Genomic DNA, 19,737 nt, shown 5'->3' with positions numbered 1-19,737 from the left:
AACATCTTCTGGATATATGCCCAGGAGAGGTATTGGGGGATCCTCCGGTAGTACTATGTCCAATTTTCTGAGGAACCGCCAGACTGATTTCCAGAGTGGTTGTACAAGCTTGCAATCCCACCAACAATGGAGGAGTGTTCCTTTTTCTCCATATCCTCACAGGCATCTGCTGTCACCTGAATTTTTGATCTTAGCCATTCTGGTGTGAGGTGGAATCTCAGGGTTGTTTTGATTTGCATTTCCCTGATGATTAAGGATGTTGAACATTTTTTTCAGGTACTTCTCAGCCATTCGGTATTCCTCAGGTGAGAATTCTTTGTTTAGCTCTGAGCCCCATTTTTAATGGGGTTATTTGATTTTCACAAGACTCTTATTAACATTGCAGAGAGGGGCTCTCAGTAGTACTTCTATCCCACTTGATGTCCGAAATAGTTTTCTGTACTTCCCTCTGCTGGCATTTACTACCATGCTTTTTGCTTATTACCTCTTGTTATCCTGTGGTCCCTGACTTACTGTTCCATTATTTCCTTATTCTTACCCAGTTTTATGCTCTTTTGATAGAGGAATCTTTTAGAGTCCAATTTGATCATGTTACTCTCCTTTTTAGAAACCAGGTTGTGGCTGTAGCTTAGAACTAAGCATATGCGAATATGTGATTTTGAGTCATAGCTGACTAAACAAACATTGCTCAGTAAATCACATATCACCCTCCTACCCTAATGCTTAAGACTCTGTCTATGGTCATTGCGATTAAAAACTGCCCTGTGGAAGGGCTGACTTGATTCTATGTATATTTTAGTAATATGGCATCTAGTTTTCTAGTGAATATACAAAGATGATGTGGTAGTAGGATTTAGAAATTTATGCTTTCATAAAGGCTTATTCCTTTACACTGTCCCTTATGAAGGGTAAAGGGCCATATTTCAGCTAATGATTTCTTCTAAAGCTTAAATTTTGGCTTATTATAGCTAAGTGGAAAATGCATTGTTATTTGTGAAGAAACATGTCTCTCATTTAAAGTCAATTTTTTGATACTAATCTTCTAAGGAAGTACAGAGACACTAGGAAAGATAATCTCAATATGGTCTAGACATGTTCATTTTCCCATTAGAAGAGGCAATGGAAGTGGCACTTAGACACTCTTCTCCTGCTGTTTATGGCTTGAAAACCTCAAGTTTTCTTTCTTTTAACCAATCTGAGTCCTCTTTTCACCCATGCTAAAGCAACAATCAAACAATGGCATATGGTATTTCCACAGAAGACAGTCAGTACCATAACAGAGGCTTGTTCTCTGTACCATGAGTATGAAAAAACTCAGGCAATGTGTTTATAGTTGACAGCAGATACTCAGTGTTTCTGATTTTCCAAAGCATACATCAGTGCTCATGCTGCCAATGAAATAACTTTATCATTTGCACACTAGTGTTATCAGTTTTTCTGTTCCTTGGAGCATATTATGCTCAAGGTGAAGAGGCTACATCAATTTTTAGTCCATATATTTACTGAGGGAATTGTAATCAGCTTCCATATTGGAAATATGAGGCAACTGAAGTGAAATTTCTCTTTTTCGTTTTCAGCTCTAACATCCTGTATTTTAACATGCATATGCATGACTCAGAGCTAAATATGGAATCTGTCGATCTCCATTAGAAAAATAATAAGCTTGAGTGTATTGGTAAATTTTTAGTAAAATGATCTAAAAACTCATTGTAAATATATTCTTTGAGATACCAGTGTGCTTCTATACATCTGGTAAGTTCTTTTTATTTTATTATATTTTTAACTCTACTGAGCCTCTTGTACTCTTAATGGGTAATGTTAGAATTGTAGTTATCTGGAATTTGGACAGATCTTTTATATACTTAAAATGCATACACTCTTTACTCTTGCTATAAATAGAAAAGTAAACACAGAAGTCTAAGAGTGAGGTAAAGTCTCTGTTCCATTCATAACATGATCAATCAGCAAGTTTAAAGTTTGTCTTGTGGCTTTCTTGCAGATGGTCAATACTTGGCAAGAGTGTATGGATGGATCACAGGGCTCCCAATGGAGGAGCTAGAGAAAGTATCCAAGGAGCTAAAGGGATCTGCAACCCTATAGGTGGAACAACATTATGAACTAACCAGTACCCCGGAGCTCTTGACTCTAGCTGTATATGTATCAAAAGATGGCCTAATTGGCCATCACTGGAAAGAGAGGCCCATTGGACTTGCAAACTTTATATGCCCCAGTACAGGGGAACGCCAGGGCCAAAAAGGGGGAGTGGGTGGGTAGGGGAGTGGGGGTGGGTGGGTATGGGGGACTTTTGGTATAGCATTGGAAATGTAAATGAGCTAAATACCTAATAAAAAATGGAAAAAAAAAGAGTGTAGGGTAAGAACATGTTTGACACCTATACCAAAACATCAGTTACTTTCATTTCAAAGCCAGCATATTAATTTAAACATCTTATATCCTTAATTTGGAAATATTTTATTACTAGTATTTATGGGAGATATTCATATTCCTGTAGTATAGTCTAGAATTTTGATAAAAATCAAAGCTTGGAAACTTCCCATAAACTCAGGCACATGTGGTACTTTGCCCAGAGCTGGCTTACTAATGATTCCAAGACGCAACTTCCAGGCTTCACCCATGCATTGAGACAGAAGTTGGGAAGATAAAGTGTTTTAAGAAAAATAGTGCAATTGAATTAAATGGAGTATGGTGAGAGCAGAGACATGATGATCACTGCTCTTTGGCCACTTTCTTCAGCTTAGGGTCAGTGACAAAAGGACTATGGTTATGTCTCTTCCTTCTGACACTTCACTTCAGATGTGCATATAGTAATCTGTAGCTTCTCAGAGGTGGCTGATACATCTATTGCTATAAATTTGACAGAGACAAATATGTGCTGTGTTTTTGTGGATGGAAAGTCCATGATCATCTTGTCATATGTGAATGTAATCTATTCAGACATTAAATTTTTTTTCAGCTTGGATATAGGACAAGCACTTTACCATCACAAATATCTAATTTAATTTTACTATTAAGAAAGTGGGTGGGTGGGTAAGGGGGACTTTTGGTATAGCATTGGAAATGTAAATGAGCTAAATACCTAATAAAAAAAATGAAAAAAAAAAAAAGAAAGTATCATGCTAATCAAAAAAGTATTGGATTTGCAATAAAAATGTCCATAGATGGACAATTTTTTAAAATATCATGGACAATAGCTAGAACATGGTCATTACTGATGATATGACAAACACACCATGTAAAATTGTTGTACTTCTATGCCTCTTTGCATGCTCAAGACATTCAATTATATAGGAATAACAAGCCAAAATATTTGGTACTAAAAATGAAAACAACATAATTACAATGAAAAAATTCAGCATATGGGTTTCTAAATAGCCACAGACTTGCCAGAAGCATATTAAAAAAAATCATACTATACTAGCCTTAAGCAGTTTTTTATTAATCTAGTCTCTATGCTAATACAACCAAATGGGAAACACAATCTTGAGAATATGAAAGTCAATGTTATTCTATTAACCTTGTATGTTATCCATTTACTTTCCCGTCTTTAATGAATAAATTAAAATGTCCTGTCTTTCTCTAATTACTGGGTAGCTTTAGTATGACAATGTATGGATTTTATTCACTTACATTCTGTAACCTCAACAGCCCCAACTCTATCATTTTGTGGACATTTCAATGAAAGGCAATGACAGATAAACTGTTTACATTAAAGGACTCTATTAAAGTTATTTTGCACCCAGTTTCAACCTAATCCATCTGCTGTTTCTCTAGCTTTGACAGGCTGACCTCTCTTGCTGTGTCTGCCTTATTGATGTCATTACAGAAGAGGCCTTCCCTAGCCTGTCTGCTGATAACAAAGTAAATGGAAATGTGGTGAAACCTTGGGGAGGTAACAACTTGTTCAGCACGATGAGGGAGAACTGTGGCCACAAAACAGGAATGATTATAGCCAGAAAGAGTATCTGTTGTCACAACTAATATATTCACTACAGCATCTCAACGCCAAAAGAACCATCGGATAGCATGAGTAAAATGCATTGCATTGCTTCATTAGCAATTTTTCTACATAAAAACAGGCTTTCAGTTTAAGTTGGCTAATGTATTAGGGAAATTCGGTATATGTGTAAGCAGGTCATGCAGAACCTGCAAGAATTCCCAGGGTTTGCACTCTTAACAATTTTGTGATATTTGAAAGTATTTAAAAATAGCAACATAGCCAGAGGTAGCCCAGAAACAAGCAAAAGGTTAATACATAAAACTAAAATCAAAAATCAGAATTTAAAAGCAAACTTTTATATGTGTGAGGTTGTTCTAAATCTACAAAAAAATGACATAAAATAATGAAGTTAAGGTTAAGACATAAGAAAAATTTTTTTCTATAAAGCTGACATGTTGGAGATAGAGCTATGCCATCATATTCTAGTTTAAAAAGTACACAGAATCTCCATGAACATGCTTTGAATTGGGTACATGTTTCAGAGTATCAGGATAGTTCTTCATAACTAAAGAAATTTGGGTATGTTGGAACTACTTAGATAATATATCCAGATATTAGAATGCCTTTGTTCTCAAAGAAATTTTGAATTGTTTGGCTATTTTTTAAGAGAAATTAAAACAAGCTAATACAAACTTTTTTTTTTTTCAGAATATAGACCAATTTGCCCCTTTGGAGAATATTTTCAAATTATATACCATCTAATTTATTATAGATTATATTTTTTAAAACCCTAACAAACACAGAAACCCAAGGCTTAGCTACAGTTCTTTGGCTAATCCAAGTCATTAACTGAAAATTCCAGTCATATTAAGTGTTTTGAACTTCTAAGTGGGCTGAATGAAGTCTATGGTTTCAGTCTAATTCATATTAATAAAAAGATAATATTACTGTTAAAATGTCTTAATGGCAATTTCTAGAAGCAAATGTGTGTATGTATGTGTGTGTGTGTTGTGTATATTCTGAGGTGACTTGGGTTATGAGAGAGCCATGTCCTTATCTGAGTAGGTTTCAGATACTGGGCATGACAGACTATCCTGCATCCAGAAGATAGCAGACTACAAGCTTGGAGCTAGGTAAGTCAAAATACTGACAGTGCTATCAATCAGTGAAATAATAAGCAGTGATTACCTGGTTCTATGAACATATACTGGGCAAGTTTTAGAGTCTGCGGCTGTACATTTGAAAAATCTTTAGAACCAGACACATTCTAGAGTGCTTAAAACTTTAAAGACAACAATTTTAATAATCTTGTCAATACAATTCTGTTGTTTAAAAAAACAGTTGAGACTGATTAGCCTGCTTATATTGAAAGAGAAGCACAGTGTCTATATCTTTAGATCTTTTATTGAACTGCAAGCACAGCATCAATAACGGCTTCTCAGCTGTAAATGAAAATTGATTTCGGGTTTAACTCCTCATTTTCAGGGGTTCCTTTAATCCCAAGAAATGTAAGAAGAAAATTTTAACAAAAAGGGAAACAGAAGGTTTAGTCCGGGCCATGCAGAGAACATAGTATGTCTCCATTCATATGCAGCTCATCGCCTTGACTGAACACCAGTGAGCTGACCACAGCACCATTGCTTGCCCTGGCTGACTGACTTGAAAATGGAAATTCAGTAAGTTTTGCAAGGGGAAGTTCAGAGGTGGAAATATATCTGTAATGTCAACACTCTCAAAGGACAATAAAAATTCTGTCAGCTAGGTGATAGACATCAAAACCATTCTACTGACATCTACCTGTTTTGTTTTTTTCTTTCTTCCTTCCTTTCTTCCTTCCTTTCTTCCTTCCTTCCTTCCTTCCTTCCTTCCTTCCTTCCTTCCTTTTTTCTTTCTTTCTTTCTTTCTTTCTTTCTTTCTTTCTTTCTTTCTTTCTTTCATTCTTTCTTTCAACACTATATTGGTACAGAAATGTTGACATAAACACTAAATACAAAGCATTGTTTATTATACCAGTGCTGTTCTGGAACTTTCTAATGTTCAATATGAAGTCTCAGTGGTATTTAAATCTTATTTGGGATTATTTTCTGAGGGAAAGAGTGGAAATATGGCATTGCTTAAGTCTTTAAGACTATTTCTAAGGGCAGAGAAGGAGCTATTTCAGAAAAGGAAGAGACAAACTGAATTCAATATGTGTGATTCAACTGTCCATCTATATCAGTTTTTGGAAGAAAAACTTCCAGAGATATGTAATTTTTTGGAGGACTTCATACAGTGTCATTGATGACCTTATTCCTGGAGACACTGACTTAAAAGTTGTCAGGGCTCAGGGGAGTTAAGGTGATCCATACTTGACAGATATCTTTAAATGTCAGTTAGGACATTTAATCTAGTTCTTAGTAAAGCCTATGGGCACCTAAGCCAAAAGGAAGAGTAATATCTATTCTCTTGTATATCTAAGAGAGAATTTCAGTTAATGCTAAATGAGCCACAAGGAAGGATAACTACATACTTGTCATACTTAACAGTTTTCCGCATACTTTCTCATAACTAAGCTTTGTCTGATCCTCACAACACTACCATAAATTAGACAAGACTATTTTATCCTAATTTACTTGCAGGAGATCTTAGACTTCAGGATGTTTGGCAATTTCCCCAAATGTGATATAATTAGTATGTATGAAGTAGAACTTATCAGGCTTCTTCATTCCAGAAACTACACTCTTAATGATTACACTTTTACTTTCTCATGGCCAGGCACACACAGCTAATAAACATTAAGACAAGACAGATTTTTTTCATTCAAGTTTGCCACATGTTGGGTATTTTTCATGTACCTAATCCAGCAGTTCTTTTTATCTTCTCATTCTTTATAAGAAAGGAAAACTGGAGAGACCTAGCATTTCAAAGCACTATAGACATTTTAGATAATCAGATGTAGCCATAACAATGTTATCATCTAAAGTGATGAGTACCTGTTATGCCCTAAGCTTTAGTGTTAAGTTCTGTGATTATGAATTGGTCCATTTTTTTTCATTGAATATACTATGACTAGGTAGTATTGTTATCTTTATTTTATAGAAACTAGATCTTTTGCTAGAATTCATTCAGTTTGAAAGTGATAAGACTAAAGAACCCACATGGTATGCACTCACTAATAAGTGGATATTAGCCCCAAAGCTCTGAATACCCAACATACAATTCACAGACCACATGAAGCTCAAGAAGAAGGGTGATAAAAGTGTGGATGCTTTGGTCCTTCTTAAAAAGAGGAAAAAATACTCGCCTGACAAATACAGAAATGGATGCTCACAGCCATCCATTGAACTGAGCACAAGGTCCCCAATGAAGGAGCTAGAGAAAGTACCTAAGGAGCTGAAGGGGTTTTCAGCTCCATAGGAGGAACAACAATATGAACTAACCAGTACCCAAGAGCTCCCAAGGACTAAATCATGAACCAAAGAGTACACATGGTGGGACTCATGGCTCCAGCTGCATATGTAGCAGAGGATGGCCTAGTCGGTCATCAATGGGAGGAGAGGCCCTTGGTCCTGTGAAGGCTCTATGCCCCAGTGTAGGGGAATGCCAAGGCCAGGAAGCAGGAGTGGTTGGATTGGTGAGCAGGAGGAGGGAGAAGGGGATGGGTGGTTTTTAGAGGGGAAAACCAGGAAAGGGGATAATATTTGAAATGTAAATAAAGAAGATATCTAAGAAAAAAAGAAAAAAAATATATGTTACAAAATAATTATGGAGACAAGGTGTGGAGCAGATTCGAAAGGAAAGGCCATCCAGAGACTGCCCCACCTGGGGATCCATCCCCTATATAGTCACCAAACCCAGACACTATTATGGATGCCAAGAAGTTCATTCTGACAGGAGCATGATATATCTGTCCATATCTGCCAGAGCCTGACAAATACAGAGGTGGATGCTCATAGCCAAGCAGACTGAGCATGGGGTCCCCAGTAGGGTCCCCAGTGGAGGAGTTAGAGAAAGGACTGAAGGAGCTGAAGGGATTTGCAACCTCATAGGAAGATCAACAAATATCAACCAGCCAGATCCCCCACAGCTCCCAGGGACTAAACCACCAACCAAGGAGTACACATGGAGGGACCGAAGGCTCCAGCCGCATATGTAGCAGAGGATGGTCTTTTTGGGCATCAATGGGAGGAGATGCCCTTGGTCCTGTGAAGACTCAATGCCCCACTGTATTGAAGTAGAGGAAGTAGGGAAGTAGAGAATGGGTGGGTGGGAGTGGGTGGGTGGGGGAACACCCTCCTAGAAGTGGGGGAGGGGATAGGATAGGGGGTCTCTGGGAGGGGGTAACCAGGAAAGGGGACAGCATTTGAAATGTAAATAATGAAAATATCCAATAAAAAGACAAAAAATACATCTTTTCAGCTTCAAGACTGCCCTCACATGTATTTTTTTATAAGTGTCTTAGCATGGGTACACCATCTTAGAGCACTGTGAATCCATGTCAATATCCCTCAAAGTCCTGATTAAGAAGCAAACTGCATTAGGAATGTGGTGTTTCATACTCATGAAGTTGATGGAGGTAGAATAGTCCTAATAATGAGATAAATGACTAGAGCCATATTATCTACATGGCCCTGTGTTATCCAGAAGAAAACCATGCCTGTGGTTCCTTTATTCCTTTATTAAAGGGAGACCCAGTGTTTCTACTTCTTTTTCATGCTAAAAAGAGGCAATATAAATGTTCATGAAAATAGTTGGCCTTAAGTACAATAGCAGTAAACAGTAGGCAAAAGGCAGAACTGACTAAAATATCACAAACAGATGAACAGATAAACAAAATGTGCTTCATCATAGAATATTATTTTGCCATAAAATTAAATAAAGTGTTACTATATGGTACCATCTGAAGTAAGATAGAAACAAATCATTGTAGTAAGTAAAGAAGCTAGAAATTTAAAAGGTCCTGAAGGGGTCTGCAACCCTATAGGTTGAACAACAATATGAACTAACCAGTACCCCCAGAGCTCATGTCTCTAGCTGCATATGTAGCAGAAGATGGCCTAGTCGGCCATCATTGGAAAGAGAAGCCCCTTGGCCTTGCAAACTTTATATGCCTCAGTACAGGGGAACACCAGGGCCAAGAAGTGGGAGTGGGTGGGTAGGGGAGTGGGGGAAAGGGTATGGGGGGCTTTTGGGATAGCATTTGAATTGTTTATAAAGAAAATATCTAATAAAATAAATTAATATATTAAAAATAAAAAAATAAATAAAAAGGTCCAACATTGTATCATACCATTATAGGAAATTGGCAAATGTATAAAGACAAAAAGTAGATTAATGGGTGATCTTCAGTGGTTAAGTGAATGGAGGAATGAGTATACTTCATGTGTATTGAGTTTCTATTTGGGACAATGAAAATATTTTGGAATTGGTGATGGATATACAAGTTTGTCAGTGTACTGAATGTCACTAAACAATGAGTTTATAGTTCTTCATTTCATGTTGTATAATGTTTAAAATAATAAAAGGAAAACAGTTTTAAGTCATATATTCTTGGAAAAGAATGCTAAGCTTCATAAATCCTTAGTTCACCAAATGTTGTCATTAATGTCAAATAACTATAGCTTTCCAAGTCTCTTACCTTGTCCTCAAAATTCTCCCAAGCAGCTCATCTGCAAACACTTTCAATCTTTTAAGTACTTCCTGTTCCTCAAACTCAACTATATTACTTTGCTGTGTTGTGTTTCTATCACTTCAGATCTCCTATTCAATGAAATAACTTTAGCCTCATAAAGAAAGGCATGTCTGGTCAGAAGGCAACAGGCCATAGGAGCTCCCAATTTATTATTCCTGAGCATCCACATGTATTAGCATTTTATATAATATGAGCAAAGTTATCTCAAAATTGCAGATGATTCAGCCAATGACTCTGATGCCATTTCTTAATATATTATAAAAATAATCCTATGAATTATAAAGCAGAAATGCATTTATATAGTCACATAAAGAGGAAATCAATGTGCAAAATTTACTCTCTGTTATTGCTACATTCTTCTCTAAACATTTCCATTAAAATTTAAGGTTGCAGCTGTCAAAATCAATGATGTAGAATTTTTGCTTTGTTTTTGTTTTATTTACAAATGTGATGCTTTTGTTATTGGCATATTAAATGCAGAAAGCAGAAATGACAGACATTGCCAATGAAGTGTGTGTTTCACATTTATTATGCAGTCCACACTCATGTAGAAAAGGGACTGCTTGTACTTGGTAAATGCACAGCACCTCAGAAATAGCTGTGAGATTGTCTGAGTGCATATAGTATTCTCCTTGTGCTTGTTCTTGATAGACTACCAAAACTTAAAAACATGTAAGATTTATATAGCATCAATATTGCCTTATGTACTCCATATTGTGTGGCATAATAACTAGACAAACTGTACATATAGAAAACAGTACAAGGATCATTGATATTCCATATCATTGCTGATATAGGGACTTAATAGTGCTGATTTACTTTTTCAAACCAAGATGTCCAATCTCATCAGAGATTATTAAAGAAATCATATTACAATCATCTCTTCTGCGGAGAAAGTACTAGAAATTATTCAGAACAGAAGAAATCAAGGCCACCTGAAAGCTTTTGTTGAATGCATGATGCTGCAACATACAGGGTATTCATTCTCAGCTCCACTATGCAATGGTATGTCTGGGAGAAGAAAGACAGCAGTGACATTTACACCCAAATTAGTGCCTGGAAATGTTAAGCTTCACCCTGGAGTCACCCAATGGACATGCCACTCAAATGCAGCAAGTAGTTAAAAAGTCAGAAAGACGATGCTCTATTGTTTATTGATGAGCAGTATTTGTGTACAGAAAACAGAGTGAAATTATATTGGTTTTGAAAAGCTCAGCATCTCTCTGCTGTAGCTTTAATGAAAATGGCAGTTGGTTTCATCTGTTCCCAAACACTGCTCATCTTTGTTTCTTTTTCTGCAAAAGGAAAAGGTTGTGTTTATGAAAGCTATTCTAGTCCCTTGTGCCCCACCCACTCAAGCTCAATGCAAAGCTCTCAGCCCCCTCCTACCTGGTAAAGCTCGTTGGCTGTGCACTGTGTGGTCAAGGTCTTCACAGGCTCAAGGTCATCTTCATCACTGCTCAGCTTCAAGTCATCCTCAAGCATCCTGAAGTAAATCAGAGTGGCATTTGTGTTACAAAACATCGTGTCTAAATCATCCTCAGATTCTCCTTGCAATGAGAATAAAAATACTGTTACTAGAATCTGCAAAAGTATAGAGGGAACCAAGAGCCTTTCAGCTAATTAGAGATTGGAGCTCTTACAGTTATGTCAAAACTTCACATATCTTCTATTGCTACCTTACCCTAAATCAAGGTACAAATACATGATTTCATCATCTCCAGAGATGGCAGAAATCTATACAAAAGTATAATAAATGTACTGGTCAAGCACTACAGGGTAATGGGGGATTGCTTCTCTATAGACCAGTTATTTGACTTCTAGACAGGAAGGTGGGCAGGAATGGTAGTACTGCTAAGCTGATCTGGGGACTACTGGGAAAGACGGTTAGGGATCTCTGGATGACAGAGGTCAAGGAAAACATCACTGCCTCTCTGTATGGGCCACACAAGATCTGGGCAAGAAATGGCTAGTAATTAACCTTTTGCTATATGTTCCATCTCTTCCTGTAAAATATGATCCCAGAGATGTAAGCCCATTTTGTGTATAAGAAGACTTTCATTTCTAAAGCAAGGTACTTGGAAAATATCAGAGGTCTAGATATTGGTGATGAACTAGCAATTTCAAATTGTTTATGAGCCACACAAAGCCTTTATTTTTGCCAGGAGTATTAACTTGAATGCCATATGTCACTGCTATCTTCAGGTTGGAGCTAGAACAGGATGGGTAGCTTATTATCTTAAAATTCCAGGTACATATCCTTCAATGACCAACTTGTGTTTATCTTTTAATTTATTAAATATGACTTTAAACCTTATCCTCATGATGGAAGTAGAGGAAATCTCAGTTGTTCTGGAACAGTTCCCAATTCCCAGGCATGCTCTGCTCCCTTTTTTTTTTTTTTTTTTTTTCTTTCCTTGATCAGCATAAAGCCTAACTCTAAAGCCAGAATTCTATTCCTCAACTCTGGAAATCATACACTGCACCCTACCATGGCTCATTCAGGCTTTTATTCTTTTATAAAAGTTTTCTAGAAATATTATTCTTAAAAAAGAATCTCTCTACTTATCAGTGAGTGCATATCTAGTGACTTCTTTTGTGATTGGGTTATCCCAGATACATCCATTTGCCCAATAATTTCATAAAGTCATTGTTTTTGTTTGTTTGTTTTTGTTTTTTGAGACAGCGTTTCTCTGTATAGCCCTGGCTGTCCTGGAACTCACTTTGTAGACCAGGCTGGCCTCGAACTCAGAAATCTGCCTGCCTCTGCCTCACGAGTGCTCGGATTAAAGGCGTGTGACACCACCCCTGGCTAAATTCATTGTTTTTAATAGCTGACTAGTACTCCATTGTGTAAATATACCACATTTTCTGTATCCATTCCTCTGTTGAGGGGCATCTGGGTTCTTTCCAGCTTCTGGCTATTATAAATAAGGCTGCTATGAACATAGTGGAGCATGTGTCCTTATTACAAGTTGGAGCATCATCTGGGTATATGCTCAGGAGTGGTATTGCTGGATCTTCTGGTAGTACTATGTCCAGTTTTCTGCGGAACCGCCAGACTGACTTCCAGAGTGGTTGTACAAGCTTGCAATCCCACCAGCAATGGAGGAGTGTTCCTCTTTCTCCACATCCTCTCCAGCATCTGTTGTCAACTGAACTTTTTATCTTAGCCATTCTGAGTGGTGTGAGGTGGAATCTCAGGGTTGTTTTGATTTGCATCATCATCCTGATGATTAAGGATGTTGAACATTTTTTCAGGTGCTTCTCAGCCCTTTGGTATTCCTCAGTTGAGAATTCTTTGTTTAACTCTGTAACCCATTTTTAATGGGGTTATTTGAATTTCTGGAGTCCAGCTTCTTGAGCTCTTTGTATATATTGGATATTAGTCTCCTCAAATCACAAAAGAAGTCACTTGATATGCAGTCACTGATAACTGGATATTAGCCCAGAAACTTAGAATATCGAAGATACAGTTTGCAAAACACAAGAAAAATCTAGAAGAAGGAAGACCAATGTGTGGATACTTCATTCCTCCTTAGAATAGGGAACAAAATACCCATTGAAGGAGTTAGAGAGACAAAGTTTGGAGCTAAGACGAAAGGATTGACCATCCAGAGACTGCCCCACCCTGGGATCCACCCCATAATCAGCCACCAAACGCAGACACTATTGCATATGCCAGAAAGATTTTGCTGAAAGGACCCTGATATAGCTGTCTCATGTGAGGCTATGCCAGTGCCTGGCAAATACAGAAGTGGATGCTCACAGTCATCTATAAGATGGAACACAGGGCCCCCAATGGAGGAGCTAGAGAAAGTACCCAAGGAGCTGAAGGGGTCTGAAACCCTATAGTTGGAACAACAATATGAACTAACCAGTACCTCCAGAGCTGTGTCTCTAGCTGCATATGTAGCAGAAGATGGCCTAGTCGGTCATCATTGGGAACAGAGGCCCCTTGGTCTTACAAACTTTACATGCCCCAGTACAGGGGAGCACCAGGGCCAAGAAGTGGGAGTGGGTAGGTAGGGGAGCAGCGTGGGGGCAGGGTATAGGGAACTTTTGGGGTAGCATTTGAAATGTAAATAAAGAAAATATCTAATACAATAAATAAATAAATAAATAAATAAATAAATAAATAAATAAGAATCTCTCTTTCCAGAATGTGAGGAGCATCTCCTAGGATCTGAATTCTAGGTCAACCTCTTTAATGCCTAGACTTAAGCATGTCTGCCATTCTTTCTTTGTAATATGGTGGTGGAGGAGGGGTGTTCCCTGTCTCTAGCCTTCCAGAATAAGGAAGGACTGAAGGCTTCAGGCCACAGAGTCAGCTAAGCAGGTTGAATAGGGTTTCATACATATTGAATTGACACTCATGGCACAGTTTTCCACAGTGTTTCTCTCATTCCTACCAGTCCTTAACACTCATGTGGCTGACAGGATGCACTTGATTAACTTCCATCTTCTTTATAACATCTTTCCAGAAAGGACAGAGTCTACCAACTTTATTTTGGAGACAAGGAAGGAAATGTTCAGATAGGTGAACTACTTCCCTCCAGGTCACACAGCTAATTAGTATAACATCAACCATAAAATTGCCATTTCTGGATTCCCCTCTGTGTTATGTATCTGTAAGAAGAAACATAAAAGGGGAAATGAGGTTTCTGATTTTATTCAGCATGGAATGTTATTTTAGAGGACTTATTCAATTGTTGGAAAGGGTTTCATGCCATGATGGGCATGTGATAATTCTCCAAAGAAAGCATAGCTATCCCATCCCTAGTGGAGACATTGAGGTCTACACAACAATGAACACAACTAATATTAAGGATGGTTGGTGAGAAGGGCAATTATCTGAGTTGGTTTTAGATAAACTAGTTTTGTAGGATTTATGACTTCTGCAAATAACTAATAGCTGTTTCCAATATACTTGAGGAGAAAATATGTATCTTGACATTTCTTTTAAAGATTTAGATTTGTGGCTCTAAACACACATCTCAGGAAATGATGACTATATTAATTTTATGGATTATAGAATCAAATACATTTAAACTATCTGCGCTTCTAATTGTAAAATTGGAAGTGTGTATACATATGTATGGGTTAAAGTATGTTGAAGTGGTCAGCATAATGAATTACCCAAGATTCATATATTCGTAGTAGCCAATTTCCTGTCAGGTGTAATGCTCAATATTTGATCTGTGGCACAGAATTCAATGCCTACAAGAAGCCTATGATGAAAATCTGTTGGTAGTGACACTTCTTAAATGAGGTTTAAAGATGTTACAAGATGTTCTTGTGACTACATAACTAGAAGCCATGGAGGCAAACTTGGGACCCAACCCATCTGCAGCCACCATTTAGGAGTACATGTTTTCCTAGAGGACACAAATTATAAAGAATGATACATTAAATTCTATCAGACACAAGAACAAAATGAACTCAAAGACTATATTAACATAAAATGACCACACGTTAATCATAGGTTTGGGCACATTGCATTGTCTAAGTAATTATGATAGCTAAGGCACATGTACATCCCTTGTTTTGCATACTTTGGTTGTGCAATGTGAAGTGAATTACAATTGGAGCTAGTAGTACAGAAACTTTAAAAAATAATAAAATCCATTTGGGAAGATGTTAGCAATCTATGAACAAACAATGGTAATTCAGGAAATGCCTACTAGCACCTCAAAGTTGGATCTAGAAATGGACTCGTGATCTTTATGTTACTTTCTTCGGGGTAGAATGAGACCCCTGGGACAGAGACCCAACTTTGGGTTATTTTACTTCCTAAAATACAGCCTATGATTTTATCATGGAAATGAAATGTTTGCCAATTTATAATTCTGAAAATAGACAGATGCTAGTACAATTTTGTTCCTTAGGACTTTTAAAGAGATTGCTATTTTGAAGTTATCCTGTGCTTTCCAGTGTCTTCTATCTGCTTCCCTTAGGGATGTGGGGTAAGGGGTTGTTTCACTCAGATTTTAGACTTTAAACTAAGTTTAAGACCCACATCCTCTGGTCCATCTAACTATTTTAGGATCTTCTGATTACTTAGATTATCATTGCCATACTGAGTACCCAAGAGCTGATGGCAATCAGAGTAAGATCCTGATAGCTTTAGTTGCATCCCACAGCTGGGCTTGGGGATAATCACATCGTCCAAAGAGTCATGGGATACTTTGGGACTTATGCTTTCTCATCAAAGTCTCACTCTGTACCATCTTCTGGAATAGTAATTTGACTCCTTGTAGCTCTGTGCCTTAAAGGACTTTTCCTTTTAACAATGCAATCTTGAGGGACTATGAGCAGTTTAATATTACTCAGGGAACAGTATATTTGTCCTACCTAGTGGTCGACATTGGTTTGTAAACGGTAGAAAACAAATAAAAAAGTGGTGATATTTTTTTCAGAGTATCAAATTTGCTTTCCCAGGGTAAAGGTTTTGTGGCTTTTCCTCATATCTTATGAGAAAGAACTTTATCTAATTTCTGAGATTTTAAATTATAAGTTTCTGATTCAATGATTATCTCACTGGGGTTTTTGAGCAGTCTCAGTTTGATGACCATGTAAAATGGTAATTGGTTTGGAAATGAGTATTGTTTTATGAAAGCCTCAAAGATCTGTCAAGTGGAGCTCTAGGGCCAAGTCCCTCATCCAAGGCCAAAAGCCTGTGTCTGCCCCAGATGTTGTACCTATCATGTACGTGTAGACCTGGGAAAGACTATATTCTATACCTGATAGATTGCTACAAATTGCAGAAAATAGGCATCTCCAAATATTTTGATGGCTTAGCATGAGAACAAAGTCTTGTCAACTAGGTACTGTCTAGTCCAGACCTTTCTATGTTTCTGAACTAATGAGTGAAGAACTGTTTTTTTTAAATGACTGGGAGAAAAAAAATATCATTTCATTACACAGGAAGATTGTACAAAAATCATATTTCAGTTTTTAGAAATAAAGTTTTATTGGCATAAGCCATCCCCATTCGTTATGTATTGGTTCTGGTTGCTTACATGTCATAATGGTCAGGTTGACTAGTTGCAACAGAGATGAAAACAAGAAATATTTATGATTATTGGGAAAATGTTCTTCCTATATGAAGTGAAGTCTTTCCACCAAATCGTAAATAAAATTATTTAAAATCAGGATTTCCTTATCCTCAGAAAAAAGTGGAAGAGGGTTGAAATGAATTCATGCAGTATAGTATAATATTATGGAAATAATTATGGCTTTATATGTATGATATAGGATTTATTAAGAAAGCCCAACCTTGTTACTTAGCATCTTTGAACCTCAGTTTACTCTTTTGCTCAATGGGGAAAAAACATGTGTCTCAGAGATGCAGTTACCATATGATTAATAAATTATTTCACCTTCTTCTCCAACTCCTTCAGTGCCATCCACTGCCTCTAAAAGCCATAACCTCTTTTCTTTTTTTTGATCTGTCTGTCTGTCTGTCTGTCTCTCTTTCTCTCTCTTTCTCTTACACACACACACACACACACACACACACATTATAAATACATAAATACAACCTGCTGGGTACTTTTAGTGTTGTTCATATGGATATGTGTTTAGAGCTGACCACTTGGTATTGGATAACTGAATAGGGAGATGATCTCTGAGGAAGATTGATTCTCCTTCTCTCAGAAATCATTAATTCCCTGCGTAACTTCATCTATATGTGGGGCCTGTGAAATTTCCTCATTCATGTTGTGATGGCAACTGGTATCCTCATGTAGGTCTGTCTTGGCCAACCATATTGTTAATATTTCATAGGTGCAGCTTCATGTTATATACAGAAGACATAATCTTGCAGCAAATGTCTTGTACTTCTGTCCATACAAACATTCCACCCCATCTTGTTCAACTCACCCTGAAACTTAGAGATTAGGGGTTGTATTATAGATGTATCAATTGAGCCTGAACATTCCATGGTCAGTTGTATTGGAACCAGTTGTAAATTTCTATTTATGTAAATTTCTTTCTAGTCTTCATTTACTACAAAGAGAAGCTTCTTTGATGCAGGATGAGAACTAAACTTACCTATATTTTTAAAACATCCTAAACAAGATAGATGGCCTTTCATTCTTCAGTGGAACATATGTACAAGTCATCTAGAAAGAATTTCTTATGCATCACATTCATCCAAGTGACATTGTCTTCATTCATACATTTAATGGGCATGGGAATTTTGGAGGAGTTTTCTTGAAACAAAGAATATAGGGTGAGAAGAAGAAAATTTCATTAAGAAAAATCTCTTAGATCAGGGTGGTTACAGGCCAGGTAATAAAGGGTAGTAGTAGGTTTTTACTCTCTAATTTGATTATCTAATATCTCCTCCTTACCCTCCTTTTTGACACTACTCCTCTCTCAGCGTCCCAAATGCTGGGTTTTAGTCATTAACCATCAGACTCAGGATAACTGCTATTGTGCTCAGATAATATCCTCTAGGATCTTTGATTTCAGGTGCTGCACTGCTTGTAATACTCACGTGTTTCTTTGGAAACAGGCCTGAGTAGCTTTATTTTCATTGGAAAGAAAATTTCATGTGAAAAAACCCACCACTTTGGGATTGTCCTCAGACTTTTTTAAGTTTCTCAGAGCCCCCAGAGCTGATTAGAGAGAAGAAACCTTTGTGCAGACCTCCAAAGTACCTCATGCTCGGGAGGTACTTCATTACTCATCTCTCCAGATCAGTTTCTAATTATTAACGGATTATGTAAAGAGCTCCTTTGTGGAGCTGGTCTGTTAATATCCACCTAACCAACTCCTCAAAACAGCTGAAGAATTTAGTTGCTGTTAAGGGCCCTACAACTCATGTCTGCTGAAAGCCGCTTCACCTAAAATTAAGCTCATTGGTGGCTAGGGCCAATACTTTAGTTGCATCAGCAAATTCAAAGCCACTGACAACTGAACACTTTAACTTGGGATATTTCTAGAGAAAGGCTGCAGTTAAGAGATCTTTACCTGCATTGATATAGTAGGCAGGATTTCTTTTATGCTGATGCATAAAGAAATTACATTTCATTTCCGATTGTTTAAGCAAAATATTCAGACTTGACAATTTAGGTTCAACTAAATTTTAACAACAGTGTTGCTCAGTTGTTTATAAAAATTCCACTAGATTTGATGCTCAGCTCTTTTTTCTGCCAATAAAAGCGACTCTACACTTCAAAGTACAAAGAGGTAAATTGCCTCATAACCCCATAACCCACATTGGCAGGACTTCGACTCTCTGCAATGCTACAGCTGGCATATGTTACCTGTAACACATAGTGAATATGTACATGTATAAGACAGAACAATGTCAAGACAAGACTTGGCTGATGAACTTGGTAAAGCCACAAATAATTATTTTCACACTTAGACTGTTTACTACTTACATGATGAAAGGTAGGAAGAATAGCTGAAGTTACCCGCGCCTTTTAGATTCTTGAATCTACATACCCAAAGGGATGCACCAAATTCCAAGTGGCTCTGAGAAACCTTCAGAGTGAGTTATAGAATAGTCTGTAGCTGGGCTCTTCTCAACTTGAGCTCAGCAGAGTTTTATGTGGCACATCAAGGACAGGACAGGCTTTGTACCTCCTGAGAATCTGAGAAGCCGTAGCAAACTGTCCTATGACATCCTACCTGAAGTGTTTGTCTCCATTCTCTGAGAAGAGAGGATCACTGAGTGTTCCACTGAGATTCAGATTAACTGCAGCTCAAGTTGCTGACTATGCAGCCTGTCTGTGTACCTTCAGTTCCCATTGTTGTATAGTAGACATGTGTCCCACATCAACTTACATCCGTATCAGTTGGTAACTACATCTTACTGGACCTCCCTTGTAGATTCATGCTAAACACATTTGAGATATGTGTATATATATATATATATATGTATATATATATATATATATATATTTCTCAGGGCAAATATGATGACCATATTTAAGTTCTAGCAAAAACTAGAAAATTTATTACTATATAGGAAATAAGATCTAATAGATCTAATAGGTTTGTTTTTCTGTCAAGGATGATATATATGAGCAAAGATGGCATGCAGCACCCCTTCAAGTTCACGGATATATACTGGCAAGAATTAGCCAATATT

General features: G+C 37.3%; 1 protein-coding gene across 8 annotated transcripts in view; it reads right to left on the bottom strand.

Moving 5' to 3' along the window:
- The window catches only part of Aff2 (AF4/FMR2 family, member 2), a 511,865-nt gene that overhangs the window by 93,758 nt on the left and 398,370 nt on the right, over positions 1-19,737 (bottom strand). For all 8 annotated transcript variants that reach the window (XM_006527821.4, XM_030251226.1, XM_006527820.4 and 5 more), the window contains exon 7: positions 11,019-11,115. In XM_006527821.4, the coding sequence (XP_006527884.1) occupies positions 11,019-11,115 (97 nt within the window). The remainder of the gene's footprint in view (positions 1-11,018; positions 11,116-19,737) is intronic.

This window comes from Mus musculus, chromosome X (assembly GCF_000001635.26).
Source record: "Mus musculus strain C57BL/6J chromosome X, GRCm38.p6 C57BL/6J".
In the NCBI taxonomy this organism is placed as follows: Eukaryota; Metazoa; Chordata; class Mammalia; order Rodentia; family Muridae; genus Mus; species Mus musculus.
This window is presented reverse-complemented; position numbering and strand designations above follow the sequence as displayed.